The sequence below is a fragment of the Geotrypetes seraphini genome, chromosome 4 (assembly GCF_902459505.1).
Source record: "Geotrypetes seraphini chromosome 4, aGeoSer1.1, whole genome shotgun sequence".
Classification (NCBI taxonomy): domain Eukaryota; kingdom Metazoa; phylum Chordata; class Amphibia; order Gymnophiona; family Dermophiidae; genus Geotrypetes; species Geotrypetes seraphini.
Window position 1 is genome coordinate 218,426,880 of NC_047087.1, and position 25,584 is coordinate 218,452,463.

At 42.6% G+C, this 25,584-nt stretch overlaps 1 protein-coding gene across 2 annotated transcripts in view; it reads left to right on the top strand.

Annotated features, from left to right (window-relative positions):
- Positions 1-25,584, top strand: part of MAT1A (methionine adenosyltransferase 1A) — an 84,987-nt gene that overhangs the window by 14,284 nt on the left and 45,119 nt on the right. For both annotated transcript variants that reach the window (XM_033943682.1, XM_033943681.1), the window contains exon 2: positions 22,770-22,847. In XM_033943682.1, the coding sequence (XP_033799573.1) occupies positions 22,770-22,847 (78 nt within the window). The remainder of the gene's footprint in view (positions 1-22,769; positions 22,848-25,584) is intronic.

Genomic DNA, 25,584 nt, shown 5'->3' on the forward strand with positions numbered 1-25,584 from the left:
GCTAAAAAGTTCTCAGCCCAACCAAGAAGTGAATAAGAACATAAGAATAGCTTTACTGGGTCAGAACAATGGTCCATCCAGTCCATTATCTCATCTTCACGGAGGTCAATCAAAGTACCTGGCAATTCATTGGTGAACAAAGCACCTTATCGCGTGGCAATGCAGGTGTCAGTCCCCCGAAGAAGGTTCTTTTGGATTGAAACGCTCATAAGTATGAGAGCGTCGGGAGTTTCCATTAAATGCCAGCGCTGGATGTGATATTTACTCAAAAAAAAGATAAGTGTTGCCATTCCATGTATTATACACAGTATTGTTATAATGTTGCAGCTCATGTAACAGAAGGTCTGTAGTATTCAGAGGATTAACACACACTTATTGAGCAAGAAAAAGGTAGCTGCTAGAAAGTGAAACTATAGTCAACACCAGTAATTAGCAATTTAGCATAAGGGATTGGAACGAGGTGTGAGTATATTTGATTAGAATTATGGTTTTGCAGGATGCGGACCTGAAATAACATATAAGTTTGACTCCTTATGACCTTATGATATATCCACCTCTTAGTTTAGATTTTGTTTGGTGAGAATGCGGTTTGGAAATTATGATTGAAAAATTACAAATAAATCAGTTGTTTCTGTGATTGAAAGTTTTAGCATATGTTGAGAAGGGTTTAACATTTCTTCTATCAACACCATTTTGCTACATTAGTGCAGGCGATAATATTAGCTCAGTTGGACTATTGCAATTCTTTATATACCTGTCTGAGCAAGGGTAACTTAAAAAGGTTGTAATTAGTCCAAAACACGGCAGCAAGATTAATTTTTGGAAAAAAGAAGTTCGAACACGTCTCCCCTTCATTGAAAGCACTCCATTGGTTACCAGTTCATTTTAGAATTAAATTCAAATGCGCTAGTATAATCTTTAAAATTATACATGGGATCTTTGGTAGCTATTTCACTGAATTCCTTATGACCTACAAGATCAAGACTGTCTCGGATGCTCAAACTTTCATTTCCTTCTCTTAATGGTGTTAAAACCATGGGATATATGTCTTGATCTTTTGCATACATTTTTGCGATTATTTGGAATGTATTTCCTTATTTTTGTCAACAAGTCTTAGATGAATATGAAACTGTTCTTAGCTAGTATTACGGTGAGCAAACAGATTTGACTCACCAGAGACGCAGCAGAGCAAATCAGGGCAGTAGAAGGGCCCGAAGCAACGTGTGAAGACTGCTGCACACGCTGCTGGGATCGCCAGGTTCGTAGTTGGGACCGCGGGAAGGGAAGGGGGACAGCGGCAAAGGACTAAGTGAGCCGTCAGACGTCGGGAAGGGATGGGAGGGTCAGACCGGCGAAAAAACCTTACCGAGTGGGGAGCCGGCAAAAGAGTGTTTTCTGCTGCCGCGAGCATGGGGGGGGGGGGGTCTGTTAAGCGCACATGCGCACTCCTGAGGCCACAGACATACAGAACACGCAGATAGGTGTGCGCATGCGCGGCTAGTGTTTTATTATATAGGATTATTATTATTATTATTATTATTATTATTAATAGCTTCATTTACATACCCCTTAGTCTGGGTGTTTTTACAAAGTATAAACAAGTGATTCATGTCTACCATTTTCAATCCACTCAGTATTTAATAAGCTTCTATCATATCTCACCTCTGGCGACTCTTCTCCAAACTGAAGATCTTTAGCTTCTTAAGCTTTTCCTCATTGAGAAGTCATCCTATTTCCTTTATCATTTTTATCGTCCTTCTCTGTACCTTTGCTAATTCTGCCATATCTTTTTTTTGAGATTCGGTGACCAGAATTGCACACAGTATTCAAGGTGTGATACAAAAGCTTTATAATATTCTCAGTTTTGTTTTCCTTTTCATTCCTAATAATTCCTAACGTTCTGTTTGCTTTCTTCACTGCTGCTGCACACGGAGCAGTGGGTTTCAACATATCATCAACAACACTAAACTAAACTAAACTAAATCTTGGGTTTATATACCGCAACATCTCCACAGGTGGAGCTCGACACGGTTTACATGGTTAGGGAAGGAACGGAACTCCAATAGATTTATAGAAGTAGGTAAGAAGAGAGGTTAGGTGTGATAATACTAGGGAGGGGATGAGGTTACGTTTTGGAGAAGAGCCAGGTCTTCAGAAGCTTACGGAATGGTAGAAGGGGGCTCAAGTTGCGGAGAGGGGAAGGGAAACTATTCCATAACTGAGCGATTCTGAAGTGGAGGGAGGAACCGAGTTTACCAACGAGGGAGATACCTTTTAAGGAGGGGAGGGATAATTTTAGTTTTTGCGTGGATCTAGTGAAGAATGGATTTGAGGAATTCCAGGATAGAGGAATAAGAGGTGGAAGGATGCCGTGGAGGATCTTGAAGGTTAAGCAGGCACATTTAAAGTGGACCCTGGAGATGACAGGAAGCCAGTGGAGCTTGGACAGGAGCGGAGAGACATGGTCAAATTTACTTTTTGAGAAGATAAGTTTGGCCGCTGTGTTCTGGATTAGTTGGAGTCTGTGGAGGCTTTTCTTTGTTAAGCTAAGGTAAATGGAATTGCAATAATCCAATCTGGAGAGGATGATGGACTGTACGAGCACGGCAAAGTGTTTTTGGTGGAAGCAGGACCTCACTTTCCTCAGCATGTGAAGGCTGTAAAAGCATTTTTTTATCAGGGGGGGGCGCTGTTGAGCCCACGTGTGATGGCAGCTTAACTGTGAAGCTCCTGCACCTGATCGTAGAATCGCACTTTGCAGCACAGCTACAGCGTGTAAAATAGCTAAAATACAATCGAGCAGGCAAGATTAATCTTTTCTCTTCTGAAATCGCTAACTTTCAGGGTGAGAATGGCGGATAAAAAAGTAAATAAACGCCACAAACCTGATCCCCCGTCGCCCTCGAAAACGCCGCTGCCTGGATCCGAAACCGGAAGTACCGCTGAAATACTCGCTGAACTTCGCGAGTTGAAAAATCTAGTTACTGACACCAAATCTGCTACCGAAGAAATAAATGAAAAGCTAACAACATTAACATCTGACTTATCTCAGCTGCAGACCCGTGTTCTCTCTCTGGAAACCAAGATGGATGCCACCACACAGCACGTGGCTGAGCTGAGAGCTCAGACCAGAAAAATTGCCTTTTTAGAGTCAGAGATGGAAGATAGTAATAACAGATCTCGGCGCTGTAACATCCGTCTCCTTGGGCTCAAGGAAGGGGCTCACGATCGCGATCTAATCAAATATCTGGAGGAATTTATCCCTAAACTATTAGACCTCACTTTTACTCAGGAGTTTGAAATTGATAGGGCCCACAGAGTACCCTCCTCAAAGAACCCGAATGATCGCTACCCCCGTCCGGTGGTCCTTAAGCTCCTTCGATACCAACATGTACTGGATGTCATGCAGCGTGCCAAGATTAGAGCCCCTGTTAAACATGAAGGAGACACCATACTTTTTCTGCCTGACCTGAGTAAGTCTACCGCAGCACGAAGAAAGAAACTGCTTTCCTACCGGCCCCAGCTGAAGCAGCTAAATGCTAAATTTGGAATGCTTTACCAGGCCAGGATGAGAGTTACCCTCCATAATCAAACAAAAGATTACACTAATCCTGAGGATTTGGCTGTATTCATTGAACTGCAGTCTCCCACCCCTATTCATCAGGTTTGACTGATATTGCTGCTCGGCTGCTTCATCAAACATGTCTGTGTTATGTTATCTTGCTGTCTGTATTAATACATTAGTGCTCAGTTGCATGTATTAGACTTTTTCTAGTTACAAAGCTGTTTATTCAGTTCTGACATTCATGCTTTCAATGTATGATTTATACCAGGGGTGCCCAACGCGTCGATCGTGATCGACCGGTAGCTCAGGAAGGCAACGTGAGTCGATCGCAGAGCCCATCCCGGGCTCTGTGATAGACTCGTGTTGCCGTCCCGATCTACCGGGCCTATCAGCCTTCCTCTCCCCGACGTCAAAGACGCCGACGCTGGGCATTAGGCTGTTTTTGTCATTTCGGGGGGGGGGGGGGGGGGGAGCGTGGTGGTGTGGCGTCGGCAGCAGCAACAGCCTGAAAAAGAAATCATCATGGCCCGGGTCGGTGTCATACTCCGGAACTTCTACCTCTTCCAGCAACCCTCTCCCTTCTACCTGCTTCCGGCCACACCCCCTGCTCCGCGACTCTCTTCGGCAACTCAGCAGCAACGATCGATACAAGCTTCTGACGTCAGGGCCTACCCTCTGCGAGTCCTGCTTGTTTCAACTTCCTTTTTCCACAAAGGCGGGACTTGTAGAGGGAAGGCCTCGATGTCGGCAGCTTGTCTTGATCACCGCTGCTGACGAGTTGCTTAAGAGAGCCGCGGAGCAGGGGGGTTTTGCCAGGTGCAGGTAGAAGGGAGAGGGCCAGATGCAGGACTCATGGGTGAGGGAGCAGAAGAGAGAGAGAAAGAGAGAGGGGAGGGAAACAAAAGGAAATATTTCATACTGGGCTGGGTCGGAGTGGAGGGAGGGTGGAAAGATTCTGGCTACAGGGTGCATTAACAAAGGAAAAGGGGGAGGGGAAAGCTGAAAATGGAGATAGTGACACAAAGAAGAGAAAGAGTAAGCAGGACCTACTGAATAAGGATAGAGATTCAGAGGGGACATGAAGAGGATGTGAAATAGAGACATAGAAGTAATGCTGAAAAAGTGTGTGGGGGGGAGATAAAGACATTGAAAGGGCAAATGGTGAACATGGGGTAAAGACAAGGACAGAGACAAATGAAAATTCTGAAAAAGTGGTGAGATAGGGATATAGGTGAGATGGACACAAAGAAGGGTGATGCTGGATAATAGGTGGAATGGTAATTCTGACAGACACAGAAGGGAAATGCTGGATCAAGGAGAGATGGGGCTCAGGCTGGATGGAATGAGGAGAAATGCCTTGTTGGCCCGGAACTTCCTCTCCTACGTCAGAATTGATGTCAGGGAGCGGAATGCTGGTCAGCGTGACGCTTCTGCAGGGAAAGCTTGGGACGTCGGTGGCTTGGGGGCTGTTCCCCGATGGCGGTGGCAGCAAACCGAGTGGCTTGGGGAGGGCACGGAGAAAGAAAGGGGGCAGACAGGGAGACAGAAAGAAGGGGGAACAGGGAGACAGAAAGAAAAAGTTGGGGGAGAGAATGAGGTCTGGAGGAGAGGAAACATACAGGAGGCTGAAAGAAAGGAAGAAAGATTGGATGCACAGTCAGAAGAAGAAAGTGCAACCAGAGACTCATGAAATCACCAAACAGTAAAGGTAGGAAAAATGATTTTATTTTCAATTTAGTGATCAAAATGTCGGTTTTGAGAATTTATATCTGCTGTCTATATTTTGCACTATGGCTCCCTTTTACTAAACCGCAATAGCATTTTTTATCGCAGGGAGCCTATGAGCATTGAGAGAAGCACGAGGCATTCAGCGTAACTCCCTGTGCTAAAACCTACTATTGTGGTTTAGTAAAAAGGGAGGGGGTGTATTTTTCTATTTTTGTATTTTGTTACTGAGATGACATTGCATAGAGTCATCTGCCGTGACCTCTTGGAAAAAACCCGGAATATGAATAATTAACATTTTCTCTGCCTTTCAGTGTGCTTTGTGTTTTTTTTAAATTTTATTGTTGGTAGATCATTTTGACTTAGTCATTATAAAAGTAGCTCGCAAGCCCATAAAGTGTGGGCACCCCTGATTTATACAGTATCTTCATATGGGTGCTTTGCTTTTTTAGCTGCTGTTTTCACTCTCACAGTGCACATGGGAATTGTATTGTATGACTTTAGGTCATGTCTTAGTTATTTTGGTCCTTCACAGTTGCTGGTCATGAAGTATGCTAACAAATCTTTTTCTCCTTGGTTGTGCAGCAGTTCATTCACAGTGAATCATCTAGTTGCCTCTTTCACGCAGGTCAAAATCAAATTTTCTGTTAATCACATAGATATTTTACATGTCTCTTAAATGTATTTCTCTAAATGCCAAAGGGCTGAACAACTTAATCAAACTGAAGAAAATACTACTATACCTAGATCAACAAAAACTGGACGTCATCATGTTACAAGAGACTCATCTGGACAGAGCGGCATCTGACAAAGTACGCTTAGGGTGGGCTATGCCTGCTTTCTCTTCTCCTGCTATAGAGAAAAAGGGGGGAGTTATGATTTTGATTCGTAATATGCAAGATCTTACTGTCATCTCTTCCTCACACGACTTGCAAGGAAGATGGGTCAAGGTTACCATTGAATATGGTGGGCAGAGGTTTACTTTATTCAACTTGTATGGTCCAAACATGGACAATCCTGATTTCTTCCATGGAATTGCCTCATCAGTGTTGCAGGACCCTGATTCACATCTGGTATTGGGAGGTGACTTTAACATGGTTTTGAACCCGGATATTGACAGAAATTCCCAGTGCAGATATAAAAAATCTAAATCGTGGTTTGCCCTCCATCATATGATCTCAGACCTCCACCTAGTAGACATATGGAGATCCACCCATGGATCTGCAAGGGATTACACATTCTACTCCAATCCCCACATGTCCTATTCACGGACTGATTTATTTTTACTCAACAAGTCATTATGCGACTCTCTGCAGAAATTTTACCCATATCTGTTTCAGATCATGCAGCCATCTCAATCCAAATCAACTGTAACATAAAACAACCACTCCACCGCCAATGGCGCTTTAATTCCTCTTTGCTCCAAGATTCTCAATTCAAACTAAATGTCCGCAAGGCTATTGAGGAATACTTCACCTTTAATTCTCCGGAACATACTTCCTGGATTACCTGCTGGGATGCCTTTAAAGCCTATATTAGGGGAGTTATTATCTCACTTGCAGCTAGTACAAAGAAGACCCAAATGGAAGCCTCTCTGCAGTTGGAAAATGACATCAAGGAATTGGAATCGAAGCATCAACGTGATCCAGCTGACATTACAACTCTCATTGGTTTGGCGAAGGCTCGTTTTCTTTATAACTCCACGCTCAGTAAAACAGCTGCCAACTCGGTGTTTCAGCAGTCTGCCTCATATTTTGCAGACAACAACAAGTGTGGTCACTTGCTGGCCTCTTATCTTAAAAAAAGAGCGGATAAAAAGAATATTGCTGCTATTGAACTAGATAATGGTGATATTTTAACCACCAACAAAGACATTTCTCAAGCTTTCAAATCTTTTTATGAAACGTTATACACTTCCGAACTGGTCGATAATGAGCCTGATTCACAATTCCTGGACGACCTCTCTCATCCTATATTATCCCAGGATGATAATATTAAACTAGACGAACCCTTGAATCTAACTGAGCTTTCACAGGTGATAAATTCTATGGCATCACATAAGGCCCCCGGGCCTGATGGGCTTACTGTAGAGTTCTATAAAGAATTCCAGGATGTACTTAACCCTTACTACCTACGATTTCTTCTTTCTGTCATTGACTCGGGACAAATACATGGATCATTTACCGAAGCTCATATCATAGTCCTCCCAAAACCAGACAAAAATCCACGCTCTGTATCAAACTACAGACCTCTTCTCTCATAAACGTGGACGCGAAGATTTATGCTAAACTTCTGTCAAATAGGCTGCAAGGAGTTATAGCCAAACTAATCAGGACGGATCAAAGTGGTTTCATCACTGGGAGGTTCACCACGGACAACTCGAGAACATTTTCACACATCATTGCACAATCTCAGGATCGTCACCAAGATCTTATGGCGGTGGGGCTAGACGCAGAGAAGGCCTTTGATCGTGTTGAATGGGGTTTCCTATTTAAAGTCCTGGTTTGGTATGGATTCTCTGCGGACTTCATTAAGAAGATTAAGATACTCTACTCATCTCCGTCAAACAGAACATATATAAATGGAACGTTGTCATCTACATTCCACCCGTCCCGTGGTACTCGTCAGGGGTGTCCTTTATCCCCACTGCTGTTTGATCTGGTATTGGAACCCCTACTAATATCGATCCGTGATAATAAACTCATTGAAGGGTTCAAGTTTAGAGATGCTGAGACTAAAATCTTGGCTTATGCTGATGACATACTCCTCTACATCACCCCTGCTTCATTCCCACATTTATTAACATCGATCCGGCAATACTCGGCCATGTCCGGATACAAATTGAATATGAATAAGACACTGGTCATGCCTCTTAACTGCCCAGAAGTTAAGCCTGATGTGGAAACGTTTGGAGTACAATGGTCCGCCACGAAAATGAAATACTTAGGAGTCTATTTTGGTCCCTCCTTAGAAGAAACTACACAACTCAATATTGAATACTTGCTACAGATTGCTCGACACACAACATCAGTTTGGTCTCCCCTAAACCTCTCTTGGTGGGGCAGACTGGAGTCGGTGCACATGATGATTGTTCCAAAAATTAATTACGTACTAAACATGCTGCCGTTTTTCTTGCCTCGCTCCTTCTACAATAACTAAGACTCTATCCTCACACAATTCATTTGGAATAAGAAGCAGCCTCGTATTGCGCTTAAAAAATTGAAATTGACAAAGGAAGGAGGGGGGGGGGGTGAATTTCCCTGATTTTTATAAATACCACAGTGCTTTTATCATTCGACAATGGATTCATGGTCATATTGACATCAGATCTATGGATAGGCCAGGATGGATTGACATGGAAAGATTTTTGTATGGCATGTCCTGCCTGAAATTCCTTCCTGGCCACACTCTATCTCGCCTGGATAAAGATGATTGCATTCTACTGTCGTATAAATCTGCACTTCAGGTCCTTGAATCCACCATGTCTCACAGTTGGGAACAATCTGCTCTCCTGCCGATTTGGAACAATCAGAGGTTTCTGATCCAGTCTGAATCTTTCCTTTGGCCCCTGTGGCGAATGAAGGGCATTGAGACGGTTAAGGTCTTGACGAATGCCAAGGGGTGGATGTCTTTTCATGAGCTGTCTGCTACTTGGGGTCTTCCCAAAACTCAGTTCTACGCTTGGATTCAGCTCAATCATTGCTTACATGCTGCTATTCCGGATCTGCAGTCTCTGGTTGAGAAACCGAGCTTAAGTTCTTATTTGGAAAAACCTACACTACTCACCAGCAAAGCCTCTTTCTGGTATAAGTTGATCCAATCGACCCCTGCTAAAATTCCTCTGTCCTCTGAAATAAAATGGCAGCATGTGTTGAACTTACCTTCTGACGCCATTGATTGGAACACCATATGGCTAACCATACATAAATCCATCAGATCTGCTTCGGTGCTACAGTCCATTTTCTTTCTGATGCATCGTGCTGTCTGGACTCCCACCTTATCTCACAGAATAGACCCCTCCTCTTCACCTAAATGTTGGTCTTGTGACAGTGTTGATGGCTCCTTGGAGCATTTGTTGTTCAACTGTAAACACCTTGTTATTTACTGGAATAAGGTATGGGATACTATTTGTACTATTTTAGATATCTCTGAACCAATAACCATCAGAATTCTGATTTTAATGTCTCATGGACTGACCTTACCTATAGACAAACAGAAAGGACACCTTCTGACTATTATGATGTCTTTAGCGATTCAAAATGTTCTATTTTGTTGGAAAAATCTAGATAAGGTAGAATACCATGCTTGGTGGAACACTGTGTGCCTTCATGGTAAATATGAACAGGTGCTAGCTGAAAAAAGGAATGCCCTTGGCAAATATAAATCTGTTTGGTCTCCCATACACCATTACTGTTCGAATGTATAAATCTGAATTAGTTCTCTTTATTAAGTATATATATTTCTTGCGAAATGATGACCTGCTTGTATTGTACTACTATTGAGGTAACCTGAATTATTTTTACAAGCTTTGCATAGCTGCATACTAGACTCACGACTTCAACGTCATTTGTTCTGTGTACCTGGACCATGTACTTTGTAATTATATTTCTGTTTGTTTTCCTTTGTATTGTGTTTTTGGAAACTTAATAAAAACTTTGAACTCTAACAACACCTAGATTCTTTTCCTTGGCAGTGACTCCTAATGTGGATCCTTGCATCACCTGTCTATAGTTTGAGTTTCCCTGTCTTACATGCATCACTTTGCACTTGCTCGCATTAAATTTGGATGTGAGGTCTCCTAGGGCTCCTTTTACTAAGCTTCGATACCATTTTTAGCGCACGCAGGATTATAGCACATGCTAAACCCACGCTACGTGGCTAGAACTAACGCCAGTTCAATGCTGGCAATAAGGTCTAGCGCGCGTGGCAATTCAGCGCGTGCTAAAACCGCTATCGCAGCTTAGTAAAAGGAGCCCCTAGTCCCATAAGGTCCTCTTGCAATTTTTCACAATCCTCTTGTTATTTAACAATTGTGAACAACTTTGTCATCAGCAAATGTAATTACCTCACTAGTTATTGACAGCTCAAGATCAGTTATAAATATGTTACAAAGCAGCAATCCCAGCATAGACCCCATGATCTACTCTTCTCCGTTGAGAATACTGACCTTTTAACTCTGTTTTCTATCATTTAACCAGTTCTTAATTCACAATAGGACACTGTCTCCTAGACCATGACTTTCTAATTTCCACAGGAGTCATTTATGAGGTGCCTTTGTCGAATGCCTTTTGAAAATCCAGCTACACAATATTGACCAGCTCACCTTTATCCACATGTTTATTCACTCCTTCAAAGAAATGTAGTAGATTGGTGAGCTCATTAATCCATGCCTATGTATATGTTCAGTGAAATTACTGAACATTTTGCCTGGCACAGGTGTCAGGCTCACTGGTCTATAATTTTCCAGGTCACCTCTAGAATCCTTTTTAAAACTTGGCATTACGTTTGCCACCATCCAATCATTGGGCTACTTATCCATTCAAAATCATTTATCTGGCTAAAGTATCATACTACTACTAATCATTTCTATAGTGCTAGCAGAAGTATGCAGTGCTGTACACTTTATATGTTGATACTTTTTCTGTCCCTAGTGGGCTCACAATCTAAGGTTTGGTGTTTTGGGTTTTTTTTTTGTACTTGGAGCAATGGAGGGTTAAGTGACTTGTCCAGGGTCACAAGAAACTACAGTGGGAATCGCACACAGTTCTCCAGCTCACTGAACTAACCATTAGGCTAATCTTCCACTCATTCACTAGTTACAACTCAGGGGGATTTCCATTATTTTGTAGCCTTCCACAGCCTAGTCCTTATAGGCTAGGGACCATAAATTGTAACTCCCTCCAGAATCTGGTATGCCCGCATCCTGAGTCCAACCAGCAGGTATCACAACCAAGTTATGACTGAGACTCCCTCCCCCTCCTCCCTGGGACGGTGAACGTTTCTTGCACGGCATCTTCTGTCTTGGCTGGCTTAGAAATAAAAGAAAGGAAAATAAAGTAATGTGGCAAGCTTTCAAAGGCAAAACCTTTCTTCAGGTCAGATATGAACAAAGTTCTTTTTTTTTTTTTTTTTTTGATGTGTGTCTGTCAGATTATCCATCTATCTATTTAAGTGGAACATGCAAAGTTCAAGTTCAATTTATTTGAGATACCAGAAATATAAAACCAAAGTTAAAATCTAAGAGGTTCACAATGTAATAAATGTATAAAAAGAGGGAGGAAAAACAAAACAAATCAATACATACGTTGCATTACAAAATAGATCAATACATACATTATGTACAAATACTAAACATAAGGAAAAGCATTCTGATGACAGTCTTGAGGGAAAGATAGAGGTGGGTGTTGGGCAAGGGAGTGGTAAAATACAGAAAGGGATGGGTGGGTCATCATAGGTGACAAGGTAGTATAATTTTATGGTTATAATGGGATAGGAAACCCAGATTCTTGGGGCAGACATTCAGTGAGTGGCTCAGCACCAGGCAGCAGCGTGAAAGCTCGCTCATGCCCGGTACATTGGGCTGCGAGAACTCAAGGTGGCCATTTAGTGAGGGGCACAATGTAGGGCAGGAGCACGAAAAATTGACAGTCGGCTGGGACAGGAGGGATCCCTCCTATTCTGGCCCACCAGATCATACTGCAGGCATGGTGGAGACCTGCAGCACATCAGGAGAGAGAGGGGACAGGGGACAGGGCAGGGAAGGGGGCTGGGTGCAGAGACTGGCATGGAGGGAGGGGGGCTGAGTGCAGAACCTGGTAGGAGAGGGAGTGAGGGGGAGCAGGGCACAGATCCTGGCAGTGGATATGAATAAGAACATAAGAAGTTGCCTCCGCTGGGTCAGACCAGAGGTCCATCGCGCCCAGCAGTCCGCTCCCGCGGCGGCCCATCAGGTCCATGACCTGTAAGGTGATCCTTGTCTAAATCATTTAATCCCCCTTGTCCTTCTATCTATACCCTATTGTAACCTATCTCTACCTCTATCTGTATCCTTCAATCCCCTTATCCTTCAGGAATTTATCCAATCCTTCTTTGAAACCCGGTAGTGTACTCTGTCCTATCACAACCTCTGGAAGCGCATTCCAGTTGTCCACCACCCTCTGAGTGAAAAAGAATTTCCTAGCATTGGTTCTAAACCTGTCCCCTTTCAATTTCTCTGAGTGCCCCCTTGTTCTAGTGGTTCCCAGTAGGCTAAAGAATCTGTCCCTTTCTATCTTCTCTATGCTCTTCATGATCTTGAAGGTCTCTATCATGTCTCCTCTGAGTCTCCGCTTTTTCAGGGAGAAGAGCCCCAGCCTTTCCAACCTGTCTGCGTATGAAAGGTTTTCCATACCTTTTATCATTTTCGTCGCTCTTCTCTGAACCCTCTCAAGTAACCCTTCCCCCTGTCTTATATTCAAGTAAACCTTTTTTTCCTCCTCTTTGGGGGGAAAAGGATACCTCGTCTTATACTCAAACTGACTTATATTCGAGTATATTCGGTACCTAGCAAAAACCCAAAGAGCAACAACATTCTATGCTGCCAATCCAGGGCAAGCAGTGGCTTCCCCCGTGTCTTTCTCAATAACAGACTATGGACTTTTCCTCCAGGAAATTGTCTAAATCTTTCTTAAAACCAGCTACATTATCCACTCTTACCATAACCTCTAGCAGTGCGTTCCAGAGCTTAACTATTCTCTGAGTGAAAAAATATTTCCTCCTATTGGTTTTGAAAGTATTTCCCTGTAAGTTCATTGAGTTTCCCCTAATCTTTGTAATTTTTGATGATTCACTTGTACCCATTCTACTCCATTCAGGATTTTGTAGACTTCAATCATATCTTTCCTCAGCCATCTCTTTTACAAGTTGAAGAGCCCTAACCTTTTTAGTCTTTCCTCGTACGAGAGGAGTTCCATCCCCTTTATCATCTCGGTCGCTCTTTTTTGAACCTTTTCTATTGCCGCTATATCTTTCTTGAGATAAGGAGACCAGAATTGAATGCAATACTCCAATTTGAGGTTGCATCATGGAGCTATACAGAAGCATTCTAACATTCTTACCCCCCCCCTCTTCTATTAAACTGCGCTAGCAGTTTTTAGCGCAGAGAGCCGCGCTGAATGGCCTGCACTGCTCCCGACGCTCACAGGAGCTCTATGTGCCTCGGGAGCATTGTGGGCCATTCAGCGTAGCGCACCACGCTAAAACCTGCTATCACAGTTTTGTAGAACAAGGAGTTAGTCTTGTTAACCAAACCTTTTTAAAATAATTCCTAGCATCTTGTTTGCTTTTTTGGCCGCCGATGTACATTGGGCGGAAGGTCTCATCGTATTGTCTACAATTACACTCGGATCCTTTTCTTGGGCGCAAACCCCCAAGGTGGACCCTAGCATCTGGTAACTGCGATTTGGGTTATTCTTCCCCCTCACTTGTCTTTCCAATTTCCAGATCATTTATAAATAAGTTAAATAGCACCAGTCCCAGTACAGATCCACACTCCTCTGTGTACTTCTCCTCCATTGAGGAAAATGGACATTTAATCCTACCATTTGTTTTCTATCCAATAACCAATTCCTGATCCACAACTGAACTTTGCCACCTATCCTGTGACTGTAATTTTCTCAGGAGTCTCTCATGAAGAGCTTTGTCAAAAGCTTTCTGAAAATCTAGATACACTACATCAACCGGCTCAATTATATCACATGTTTATTCACACCTTCAAAGAAGCAAATTGATGGGGCAAGATCTCCCTCGGCAAGACTCTGTCTCATTAAATCAAGTTTGTCTACTTGTTCCACAATTTTATTTTTTGTAATTGTTTCCACCATTTTGCTTGGTAATGAAGTTAGGCTTACTGGTCTGTAATTTCTTGGATCTCCCCTTCCAATCTTCAGGTACTATAGACGATTTTAGTGACAGTTTACACATCACTTACAGCAGATTAGCAATTTCGTGTTTGACTTCTTTTAGTACCCTGAAATGTATACCATTCAGTCCAGGTGATTTATCACTTTTTAACTTGCCGATTTGGCTTAGTACATCTTCCAGATTCACCGAGATTTCTTTCAGTTCCTCCGCTTCATCACCTTTGAAAATCTCTTATATCTTCTTCCGTAAAGAGTGATGCAAATAATTCATTCATTCTCTCCACTATGGCTTTATCCTCCCTGAGTGCCTCTTTTAATATATTGGAGGATATGTTATTTTTATTTTTTTTTTTAAAAGGGCCCAATAATAAAATAGATTTGTATGGCCGCATGTGGCCAGTGAATCAGTGGACTTGTGGCCACTATGGAGGTATTTTTATAGTCATTTTTGGATGCATGTGGTCACATATGCATGTAAACGGCCTTTTATAAAATACCAACCAGTGTAAATGTATGAAGCATGACATGATGTTGTGTACTTTGCCGATAGGCACGTATGGGGTGGAAATTGCAGAGCATGAGTGAAGTTTGCAAGTTCATGCATTGATTGTAAAATATGCCAAGGTACTTACATAATTGAATAATGCAAGCATGAATTATTCATGGTATATCAGCTGAAAAGCAAATTTAAATATGGGACTTACAAGGTAGGCATAATCCCCCTGATATTCAGCAGGATTTTTCCAGCCGGGAATGGCTCCTAGCCGACTAAGTCCCATTTGGCCAGCTATATTCCAATATTCAGCGGGAGATAGCTTTCTACAGTATCTCTCACTGAATATTCGGTTTGCTGGCTGGCCCAGTGACTGGCTATGTCGCATGGCCAGCCTATTTTCATAGGATGACCATCTTTGTTCATTAGCCTCAGATGGTCAGCTGATGAAAATAAGTCCAAGCCACCAAATTTGACCTGGATATTCAGTACTGGTGGCCGGATATGGCCCTGGCATTGAATATCGGGATTGTTGCAGCCCGTGGGAGGTGGCCAGGCTGCCTCCAATGGGCTAAATATCAGGCTCAATGTCTGCAGCTTATGCTAGTATTTTATAATGATATATAGGTGCCTATTTGTCTCTATAAAATTATTCCTATGTAGATGCCTTCTTGCCTTCTTAAACCAAGCATGCTGTTATAAAATTAACCATCATGAGGATTGCCTAGATAGGGAGGTCAAGCAGATATCTATTTGTTTATTATTTTGTGGATTTATTTATTGGGATTTATTAACTGCCTTTATGAAGAGATTCACTCAAGGTGATGTACAGCTTTATAGCCAATTTTATAAAGACATGTAGATACCTGTATGCCTTTATAAAATTACCTTCTGAAAAGCTGTGGAGATATTCAGAAATATGTACTTACAAAAAAGGAACACTATGACAAGGTAGAATGGAAAAGCATTCTAGAAATGTTTCCGTTTTAATGAAAATCAGGAAAGGTACTTCATGTTTTGACATTTTGTAGGAAAAATCAATATTGTTTAGCCTCAAACCAAATCCAAACATTGAATCTGTCCAAAGATTGAGGACACTGCATGATGCAAGCAGGCAAAACATGTTATCACGTCTTTCTTATCAGCAAGTAATGCTGGGGAGGGCAGGTTTACCATGGTGCATGGGGCAATTACCAGTGTTGTGCTAGTTGCTCTCCAAAAGTAATTAATTACAGTTACTAGGATAGTGAATAAATAGTTAACTACTTTATCAATATCTGCAAGAAAGTGATTAACTACAATAACTAATTACTAGTAACTCAGCATTGCATAACACCTGTTGCAGTGAAACAGCTTAAAGCTGGCAGAGAACAGCAACTGTGGGGTCTCTATGAGCTGCAGTTCTGCCTTTTTCTGTGGCGGCTGCTTTTTGACACTGGTGGGCTTTGGTTAAGAGGAAGTAGTTATGGGGACAGGCACCATATCGGCCATTAGAGACGCCATGGTCTACACTGCTGCTACTATCCAGAAAAGTTTAGGTGGGAAGGGGAGGTTGAGAAAGAGTCAAGGGCCATGGATTTGATACACCATCTTTCTGTGGCTGCATTCAAAGCAGTTTACATACTTTTAAAACCCATAGGAGGAAATATTTTTTCACTCAGAGAATAGTTAAGCTCTGGAAGCGGACGGTGTACCTGGCTTTAAGAAAGGTTTGGACAAATTCCTGGAGGAAAAGTCCATAGTCTGTTATTAAGACATGGGGGAAGCCTCTGCTTGCCCTGGATCGGTAGCATGGAATGTTGATACTCTTTGGATTTTGACCAGGTACTAGTGACCTGGATTGGCCACCGTCAGAACGGGCTACTGGGCTTTATGGACCATTGGTCTGACCCAGTAAGGCTATTCTTATGTTCTTATACTTTCTCTGCCCTTTGTGGGCTTACACTTTTAAGTCTTGTACCTGGGCAATGATGGGTTAAATAACTTGCCTAGGATCACAAGGAGCTGCACTGGGATCTGAACCCAGTTCCCCAGGTTCTCAGCCCACTGCATTAACCATTGGGAGAGCTGAATAGTAAATGGTTGGAGAAGGAGGGAAAGGAGGGATGGAGAAAGGGTTGGAAAAGAAGGTGATAAGGTAAGGAGGAAGGAGAGAGTATAGAAAAAGGATAAAGCATGAGGGAATTTGAGGATAAACGGATGAAGGAGAAAGACATGTGAGAAAAGAGAAAAAATAGAGGAAAAGTAGAGGAAGAGAGATATAATAAAAAGAGTTAGAGAAAGGGGGAGCTGAAGAAATGAGGGGTGGAAATAGAAGAGGATGGGAGGGAGAAGAAAACTAAAAATGAAAGAGATGAGGATAGAGGTGTACCATATATACTCAAATATAAGTCGATCCGAATATAAATTGAGGCCCCCATTTTTCCCCTCCAAAATGGAGGAAAAATGGTCAAATATAAGACGGGGGCTTAATATTCAAGTGCCATGCCCTGCCAGGATCTGCACCCAGTGTCCCTTCCCTCACGCCCTCCCCTGCCAGGCTCTGCACTCAGCCCTCCTCCCTGCCAAGTTCTGCACCCAGCCCCCTTCCTTCTCTGCCCTACCAGGCTCTAAACTCAGCCCCCTTCCCTGCCAGGCTCTGAACCCAGCCCCCCTCACTCCCTGCCATGCTCTGCACCCTGTCCCACCTTCCTTCCCTGTACCCTCTTCCCCTTCTGGTTGTCTAGTGGTAGGCCGGGACAGGAGGGATCCACACCTCATCTCATTAAGCCTAGACACCAGCAGCGTCTCGGTGCTGTGATGTTACCTGAAAGCAAACTCATGAACATCAAGAATAGGATGATTCTGCAAATGCTGATCAAATTGCAAGCATACCACTTAATCTTAAGTCAGAAAAAAGACAAACCATAAGACCATAAAATTGCCACCAAATGTTTTTTTTTTAAATTTCAAAAGAAAGCAAACATTAAACATTTTAAGCACTTTAAACAAAAAACTTGTTCACCAAAGAGCCTTTAGTCTGTCATATACCTGCACAAGCTGACTTGTCCCTATCTCAAATTTTTCTTATAGGACAAATATATAATAAATACACATCCCAACCATTTCCCAACACTGACAGCAGCTTATGACCGAGCACTATGTTGTTTATGGAAAGAGAATGCACGACTGAGGAAAGAGTCGCACTATTTACAAAGGGTCCCTTTTTTAAAGCCAATACCACGACTTTGTAAAAGGGACCAAACAAATACGCAGTACTGGGGAAAGAGTCGCAAACATTAAACACTTCAAATATAACCTTGTTCCAAATATGGTCTTTAGTCACATATAGGGCTCCTTTTACTGAGGTGCGCTAGGGCATTAATGCGCGGAATAGTAATAATAACTTAATAATAATAACTTTATTTTTCTATACCGCCATAGTCAGGCGACTTCTAGGCGGTTTACATTGTAAGAAGGCTGGACATTCAGCGCGCGCTAGACCTTAACACCAGCATTGAGCTGGTGTTATGTCTAGAAGCGGAGCGCGCCTTGTAGCACGCGGTAATTTCCTGCGTGCGCTAAAAACGCTAGCGCACCTTAGTAAAAGGAGCCCATAGTCTTTCTTAGTCAAAAACGTCTAACATGCATCACCATCTATGTCTGTATTTGGCTATCTGATGATGGTGCAGGAACAGTGACAGTCTTTTTTTTAAAGACTTCTTCCAGTGTTGTCTGTCTAATTAACAAAGGATTTTGTTTCAGTAGTTTCTCTTTGAGTGCATTGCCATAATCTCATGCTCGCTGTTCCATCCCAGCAATTAACTGGTCACACATTTTCATCATATCATCTATAGGGATTTTTTCTCTGGTGTTCACAAGGTCTTCGTCATCACTTCTATCCTTTGCTTTTTTTAAAAAAAAATTAGCACCATTTCAGCAATCTCGCCATCACTGAAGGAACGCACAACAGGTGCATCTTTGTCAATATTCAGCACTTCATTAATATCAGATGCCTCTAACTCAGTGGTCTCCAAAGTCCCTCCTTGAGGGCTTAATCCAGTCGGATTTTCAGGATTTCCCCAATGAACATGCATGAGATCTATGTGCATGCACTGCTTTCAATGCATATTCATTGGGCAAATCCTGAAAACCCGACTGGATTCGGCCCTCAAGGAGGGACTTTGGAGACCCCTGCTCTAACTTATTAACATTTTCAGATGATAAACTTCTGGCTTAAGCAATGAGGTTTGATATCAACGTTTTATCATTGACTTGGAAACCTTCAGTCTTCCTCTACAAGTTCATTTTTATCGAACACTGTTAGAGACCAAAGTTTATGCCAAGCATTTTTTAAGGCTGATCTTGCTATCTCTTTCCTGGCATTGGCAAGTGCATGCATGGCATCCTTAGGAATGAACTCTTTGAGAAAGTCTTGAATTCTTATGCCTCTGTTAATTGCATCAAACATGCAATTTAGAAAACAGTCTTCATGAAAAAGTAAAATTCCTTGGTCACAAGGCTGTAGTAAGGATGTCTCATTGGGTGGGAGGAATATAGCAGAAACATTATTTTTCACAAGAAGTTCTTGATGTGGATGTGCAGAGCAGTTATCTAGAACCAGTAAAACTTCACAGTTCTTTTCCAGTTCAGCTTTTCTACAATGAGCTCATGCTGCTGGCACAAAGTGGTTACGGAACAAGTCACTAAGGCGTGGATTCTCTGAACAGCGCGGGTTGACACAACATTTTTAACTGAGTTTCAAGGTGCCTACCAGTGCCAGAATCGCACCTCCATAGGTGTTTTAGACCGCCTAATGCCACTCTGGGCCTGACTCATGCCGTAAGAGGTGTTAGGTGGCCTAAAGCACCTATGGAAATGTGATTCACATAGGTAATATCTGAAATGTAGCTCAGGAAAACCTTGGCCTCCATTTCTGGTGCCCACCTTTGCCATAGGCTTGATTCTGTCCAGCGCTGTCACGTGATTGACACGCAGTTGGTAGCCACTTTTAAGGTCTGTCCTTTGTGTCCTTAAAACCAGATGGTGCTTGTTCATCAGCTGTTGTCAGTGTTTTTCTAGAGGGCTGTTTCATCAGCACTGTAAATTTGTTCAGGACTAAAGTTTCCATTAGATATCTTCTTAGCAAATTCATCAATGTAACTTTCAGCTGCCTCGTAATCAACAGAAGCTTTTTCACCACAGATTGTGGAAGGAGTGGTCTAGCGCAGTGGTTCCCAACCCCGTCCTGGAAGATCACTAGGCCAGTCGGGTTTACAGGATAGCTCTGATGAATATGCATGAGAGAGATCTGCATATAATGGAGGTGCCAGGCATGCAAATCTGCTCCATGCATATTCATTAGGGCTATCCTGAAAATCTGACTGGCCTAGTGGTTAGAATTACAGCACTCTGAGGTTGTGGGTTCAAATCCTGCCTCTCCTTATGACCCTGGGCAAGTCACTTAATCCTCCACTGCCCCAGGTATGTTAGATAGATTGTGAGCCCACCGGGACAGATAGGGAAAATGCTTGAGTACCTGATTGTAAACCCCTTAGATAACCTTGATAGGCGGTATATAAATACCTTAAATAAACAAAATAAAAATTGTGAGATAGTGTGATTCTACAAGATGCACTTACCTTTTATAGAATCATGCTAAGAGCCAGTATGTCGAATAACTTTTAGGCGCACATATTTAGGCCTGCTAAAACCTGACCTAAATGCCTGTGTCTAAAATGTGTATGGATCGGGCATATTTGCTAGCTATGCGAGTCATGATCTACCCATGCCTCTTCCTGACCACGCCCCTTTTCAAATTCATGCACTAGAACTGGCGCGTACTTTTTATAGAATCATGCTAAGTTGTGCATGTAACTTTTAATTAGTACCAATTAATGTCAGTTATGAGGTGTTCATTGCCAATAATCCGCCTATTAGGCCAATTGATTAAATTGTGTGTGCAAATCAGTCATATGCACTGATTTGTGCTCACAAGTTAAGGTACCATATACAGAATTTGGGGGTAAGGGGGGGGGGGGGTGTTATCAACGTGTATGGGTTATTTTAACCCAGGTTATTAGTAACTGGATCTCACTGTATAAAATAGATCCTGTGCTAAAACAGTACAGTTGTGATAAAATACATCTTAATAGTAGCCTATGTTGATAGTTTCCTCTCTGAGTTTTTATTTTCCTGTTGCCTTCCAGGTACAATGGACAGAAGACTAACTCAGACTCTCTAGATCAATGGTTCCCAATCCTGTCCTGGAGGACCACCAGGCCAATCGGGTTTTCAGGATAGCCCTAATGAATATGCATGAAGCAGATTTGCATGCCTGTCACTTCCATTATATGCAAATCTCTCTCATGCATATTCATTAGGGCTATCCTGAAAACCCGATTGGTCTGGTGATCCTCCAGGACAGGGTTAGGAACCACTGCTCTAGAAGAACACAAGTTCTCTCCAAACCAGCTCCTTAACATGTACTTACTAGCATATGTTGGATACACTGACCAATTCTTGGGAACTACGATTGTGGTCAATTCTTGAGGGGATTAACATAACAAAATAGTCCAGTTCACTAGATTTATGCTTTTAATTAGGAGAGGCACAGGACTTAATGATGGATACAAGCCCTGAATACAAATGCAAAAATATATGGTATTGTACAGGATATAAAAGTGACTTCCACCACTATCCTTTCAATCGTGTCCGACCCTTGGATACTCTGTAGGCCAGGCCTCACCATGCTTGCCTGTTTTCCATGGCTTCTTTCAATTGCTTGATGCTCATTCCCATGTCATTCTTGATGGTACCCAGCCAATGGGCCTCTGGTCTCCCCTGCTTCCTTTTCCCACTGACCATTCTGAGTAGCACCTCCTTTTCTAGTGAATTCACCCTCATCACATGCCCAAAATAGGTCAGTTTCTGTCTGGTAATCTTGCCTTCTAGGGACAGCTCTGGGTTTATATGATCAAGAATATCATTGTTGGTGATCCTAGCTATCCATGGGATTCGTGGAAGTCTCCTCCAGCACCACAGACCAAACGTGTCAATTTTTCTTCTATCTGCTTTTATGAGTGTCCATGTCTCACAGCCATATGCCATGATTGATCACTGCCATTGTGTTCCCAGTCTTTGTTTGATGGTGACTGAGACATCCTTGCACTTCCATATTTGGTCCATGCTTACCATGGCTGCACAACCCAGTGCTAATCAATTCTTGATCTCTGCTGTCAAACCACCACTGTGATCAGTGAGGGACCCAAGGAAAACAAAGCTGACAACCACATCTATTTCTTCATTGTTGATCTTTATGTGGACTTTCTTGTTGGCGGTAGTCATGATTTTGGTCTTCTTGATGTTCAGGTAAAGTCCCTTCTTCTCGCTTTCTTCTTTTAGCTACAGGATCAACTTCTTTAGGTCATTCTCACTCTCTGCCAGCAGGATAGTATCATCTGTGTATCTCAGATTGCTGATGGTTCTACTGCCTATTTTCATTCCAACACTCAAATCATCTAAGTCCAGCTTCCTCGTGATTACTTCTGCATAGAGCAAGGGTGTCAAGTCCCTCCTCGAGGGCTGCAATCCAGTTGGGTTTTCAGGATTTCCCCAATGAATATGCATGAGATCTATTTGCTTGCACTGCTTTTATTGTATGCTAATAGATCTCATGCATATTCATTGGGGAAATCCTGAAAACCCAACTGGATTGCAGCCCTCGAGGAGGGACTTTGACACCCCTGGCATAGAAGTTGAAAAGAAAAGGAGAGAGGATGCATCTTTGTCTTGTACCCTTTTTGAACCTGAAAACCCAACCTCTGCCTTCACTGGGTCAGGTTTTCAGAATTTCCTAAATGTATCTGTATGGGATGTATTTGCATACAATGGAAGCAGTGCATGCAAATAGATCTTATGCAAATTCATTGGGGAAATCCTGAAAACCCAACTGGATTGTGGCCCTTGGGGACTGATGATGGACAATCCTGAGCTAAAAAAACACATTTCTGCAGTTCATACAATGAAGGCAATAAAGATAAGTATTCTGTGCTCTCTTCTGCCCTTACTTGACTAAAACATCCTATGGTAATTTCTTCTCTTTCAGATAAAATCTGTGATCAGATCAGTGATGCAGTGCTGGATGCCCATCTGAAGCAGGATCCAGATGCCAAGGTGGCCTGTGGTAAGGAATTTTTCTTTTTATCCTGGAAATTTCGCTTCACAGTGGTTTCCTACTTTACTGTCAGTAGGGAATGCCACTAAATATCCTGTTCCTTATGAAGCTTTGTAAAGGTTGTTTTTTGAGGACTCGTAAGTCTGGAAAGCCCTTGGCAACTGTTTGACTTTGAGGATATCACTATGGGCCTTTTTCACTAAGCTGCGCTAAAAAGTGGTTAGCGCTTTCACTAGCACGGGGCTTTCCCGCAAACTGAGGACCCTTTTAGTGTGCTGGTAAAATGCCACCATTTTCCATTTTCTCTATTAATGGGCTACATGCTAATATCCCCATCAGCACATGTGTGAGCATTTATCGACACCTGTTTTCTAGGCGGTAAGGGCTCCAGCACTAACCATGTGCTAATCAGTTGGCGCGCAGTGATGTAGCTGAGCTGACTAGTGCAGAGAATGCCTATTTTCTCTCCTTGTCCTACCCCCAGTGCTTATTGATCCCAAAACTACTGTGAGACGCCTGAGTGCACCTAGAGGTAGTGCTTTTTAACCTGCGTTAAGCACACATCAGTGCTTACCATGGCTTAGTAAAAGGACCCTTATAATTTTATAGATCTTAATTTATACCTGTTTAATTGTCAGCATTTGAGTCTTAATTGTATAAGTGCTTTGCTCTTAAAATTTGCTGCAGGTGAATTGGTTCAGATAGTTGGGTTTTTATCATATCCCTGATGAATATGCATGAGAGAGATTTGCATATAATGGAAGTGACAGGTATGCAAATCTGTCTCATGCATATCCTCAAAACCTAGCTGGCTGGGGGTCCCCCAGAACAGATTTGAGACCACTGGTTTAAGAAAAATGTGTGAGAATATCTGTGAGGATGCGACAGATCTTTTTACCTTCTAATTTCAGAGTTTTTAAAGTGTTTTCTAATGCTCCAACTTGGAATTAAAGGGGAGCATAACAAACTGCTTCTAATTAGGTGTCTTGGGGGGGGAGGCATGCAATAGGAGCCTATTTTGTAAAGGAAAGTAGGTGCTTATTTTCCTTTGTAGAATACTAGTGTAACTGGATATTTATGCAGCTAACATTTAGGCGTAAACACTTATGCTGGCCATAGAGCTGGGGTAAATGTGAAGACTAAATGCAGCAGATACAATCATAACTTACAGTATTCTTTAAGTTGTATGTATGGGTAGGATCCCACCTAGGGTTAACAGATTTCCTCTGTCCTTCCCAATCTGCCCCAGCCCCGCCCCCACACAAACCTCATGTCTCGTTCCCCAGGTTCGGGGGCCACATCTGGAGGTCCTCTGTGCATGCGCAGATGTTGACATGATGACATCACATGCATGCACAGAGGCCCTCCAGACATGGCCCTGAGTTTGGGGCCTTCTAAAACCTGGACAAACTTCTGGGTTTTGGAAAACCCTCTGGACACCTGGACATGTCCAGGTTTGCCAGAGATCTAGTAACCCTAATCTCAGCAATAGCTTACAAAGGGGTCCGTTTACAAAGGTGCGGTAGCGGTTTAACGTGCGGAATACCGCACGTTAAACCACCTGCTGCGCTAGTACCTAACGCCTCCATTGACGAGGCATTAGGATTATAGGCTGCCGCGGGGGTTAGCACGCGATGAAATGTCCGATGCGCTAACCCCCTTAGTGCGCCTTGATAATAGGAGCCCAAAGTGGTGTTCAAGGGCATCAAGTGGGTCAATCGGGATGTTTCCAAATGAAATCTTTATTGATGGAAAGAAGAGGTACAATTCTGCAGAGAATGACTCGATGCTGCAAGCGTTTCGGTATAGTGGACTGTACCTTCTTCAGGAGTCTTGTCCACGCAGCTGGTGGTGTTGATAAGGGGCTGATATCTCCTGCACATCCAATGCTTGGGTGCATGAATATGAAAGCAGTAGCGTTGTAATTCTTTTATACACTTTTTTTTTTTACAAAACGTGAGAAGAATTGGTATATGGAGAGAATTACAATGAGAACACTCCAGCAATGTGGTTAACAAACTCTCATAGAAAGGGCAACTACAACTTCTCTACTGGTGATCCAGCTCATTTCCCACTGCTATTATAAAAGAAAATCCTGATTTTTGAATTTCCAGAGGGATAGACTGTGTTACTCTGTTTCGGTAGCATGGAATATTGCTACTCCTTGGGTTTTGGCCAGGTACTAGTGACCTGGATTGGCTACCATGAGAACGGGCTATTGAGCTTGATGGACCATTGGTCTGAACCAGTAAGACTATTCTTATAAAAAATGACAGAGGCTGATGGTCCTTATAGGTGACACTATAGGGGTAGGTAAATGCCCTCACACAAATAATGCTTGTCACCCCATTATCACCCCAAACTGAGGGCTCTTTTTTATGCTAGTTCCTGCCCCAAAGGTTTTTCTGCAGTTTGCTCCTTCCTGCCCCAGGATACAAACTGAAACAAGAGGCAAAAGAGGTGTCAGAATATCAATCAAGGTAACTTTATTAAGTTAATAATACGAAAGTCATAAAAATAGACGCAGTCTATAGTATAATGCCCATCTTGATATAATTACAACTGAGTCTAGGTCTAGGTTGGGACATTCTAGGCGTGACCTAGACAGTTGTACTTATATCAAGATGGACATTATACTATAGACTGCGTCTATTTTTATGACTTCCGTGTTACTAATTTTATAAAGAGTTCCCTTGGTTGATATTCTGACATCTCTTTTGCCTCTTGTTTCTGGTTTTCTGCGATG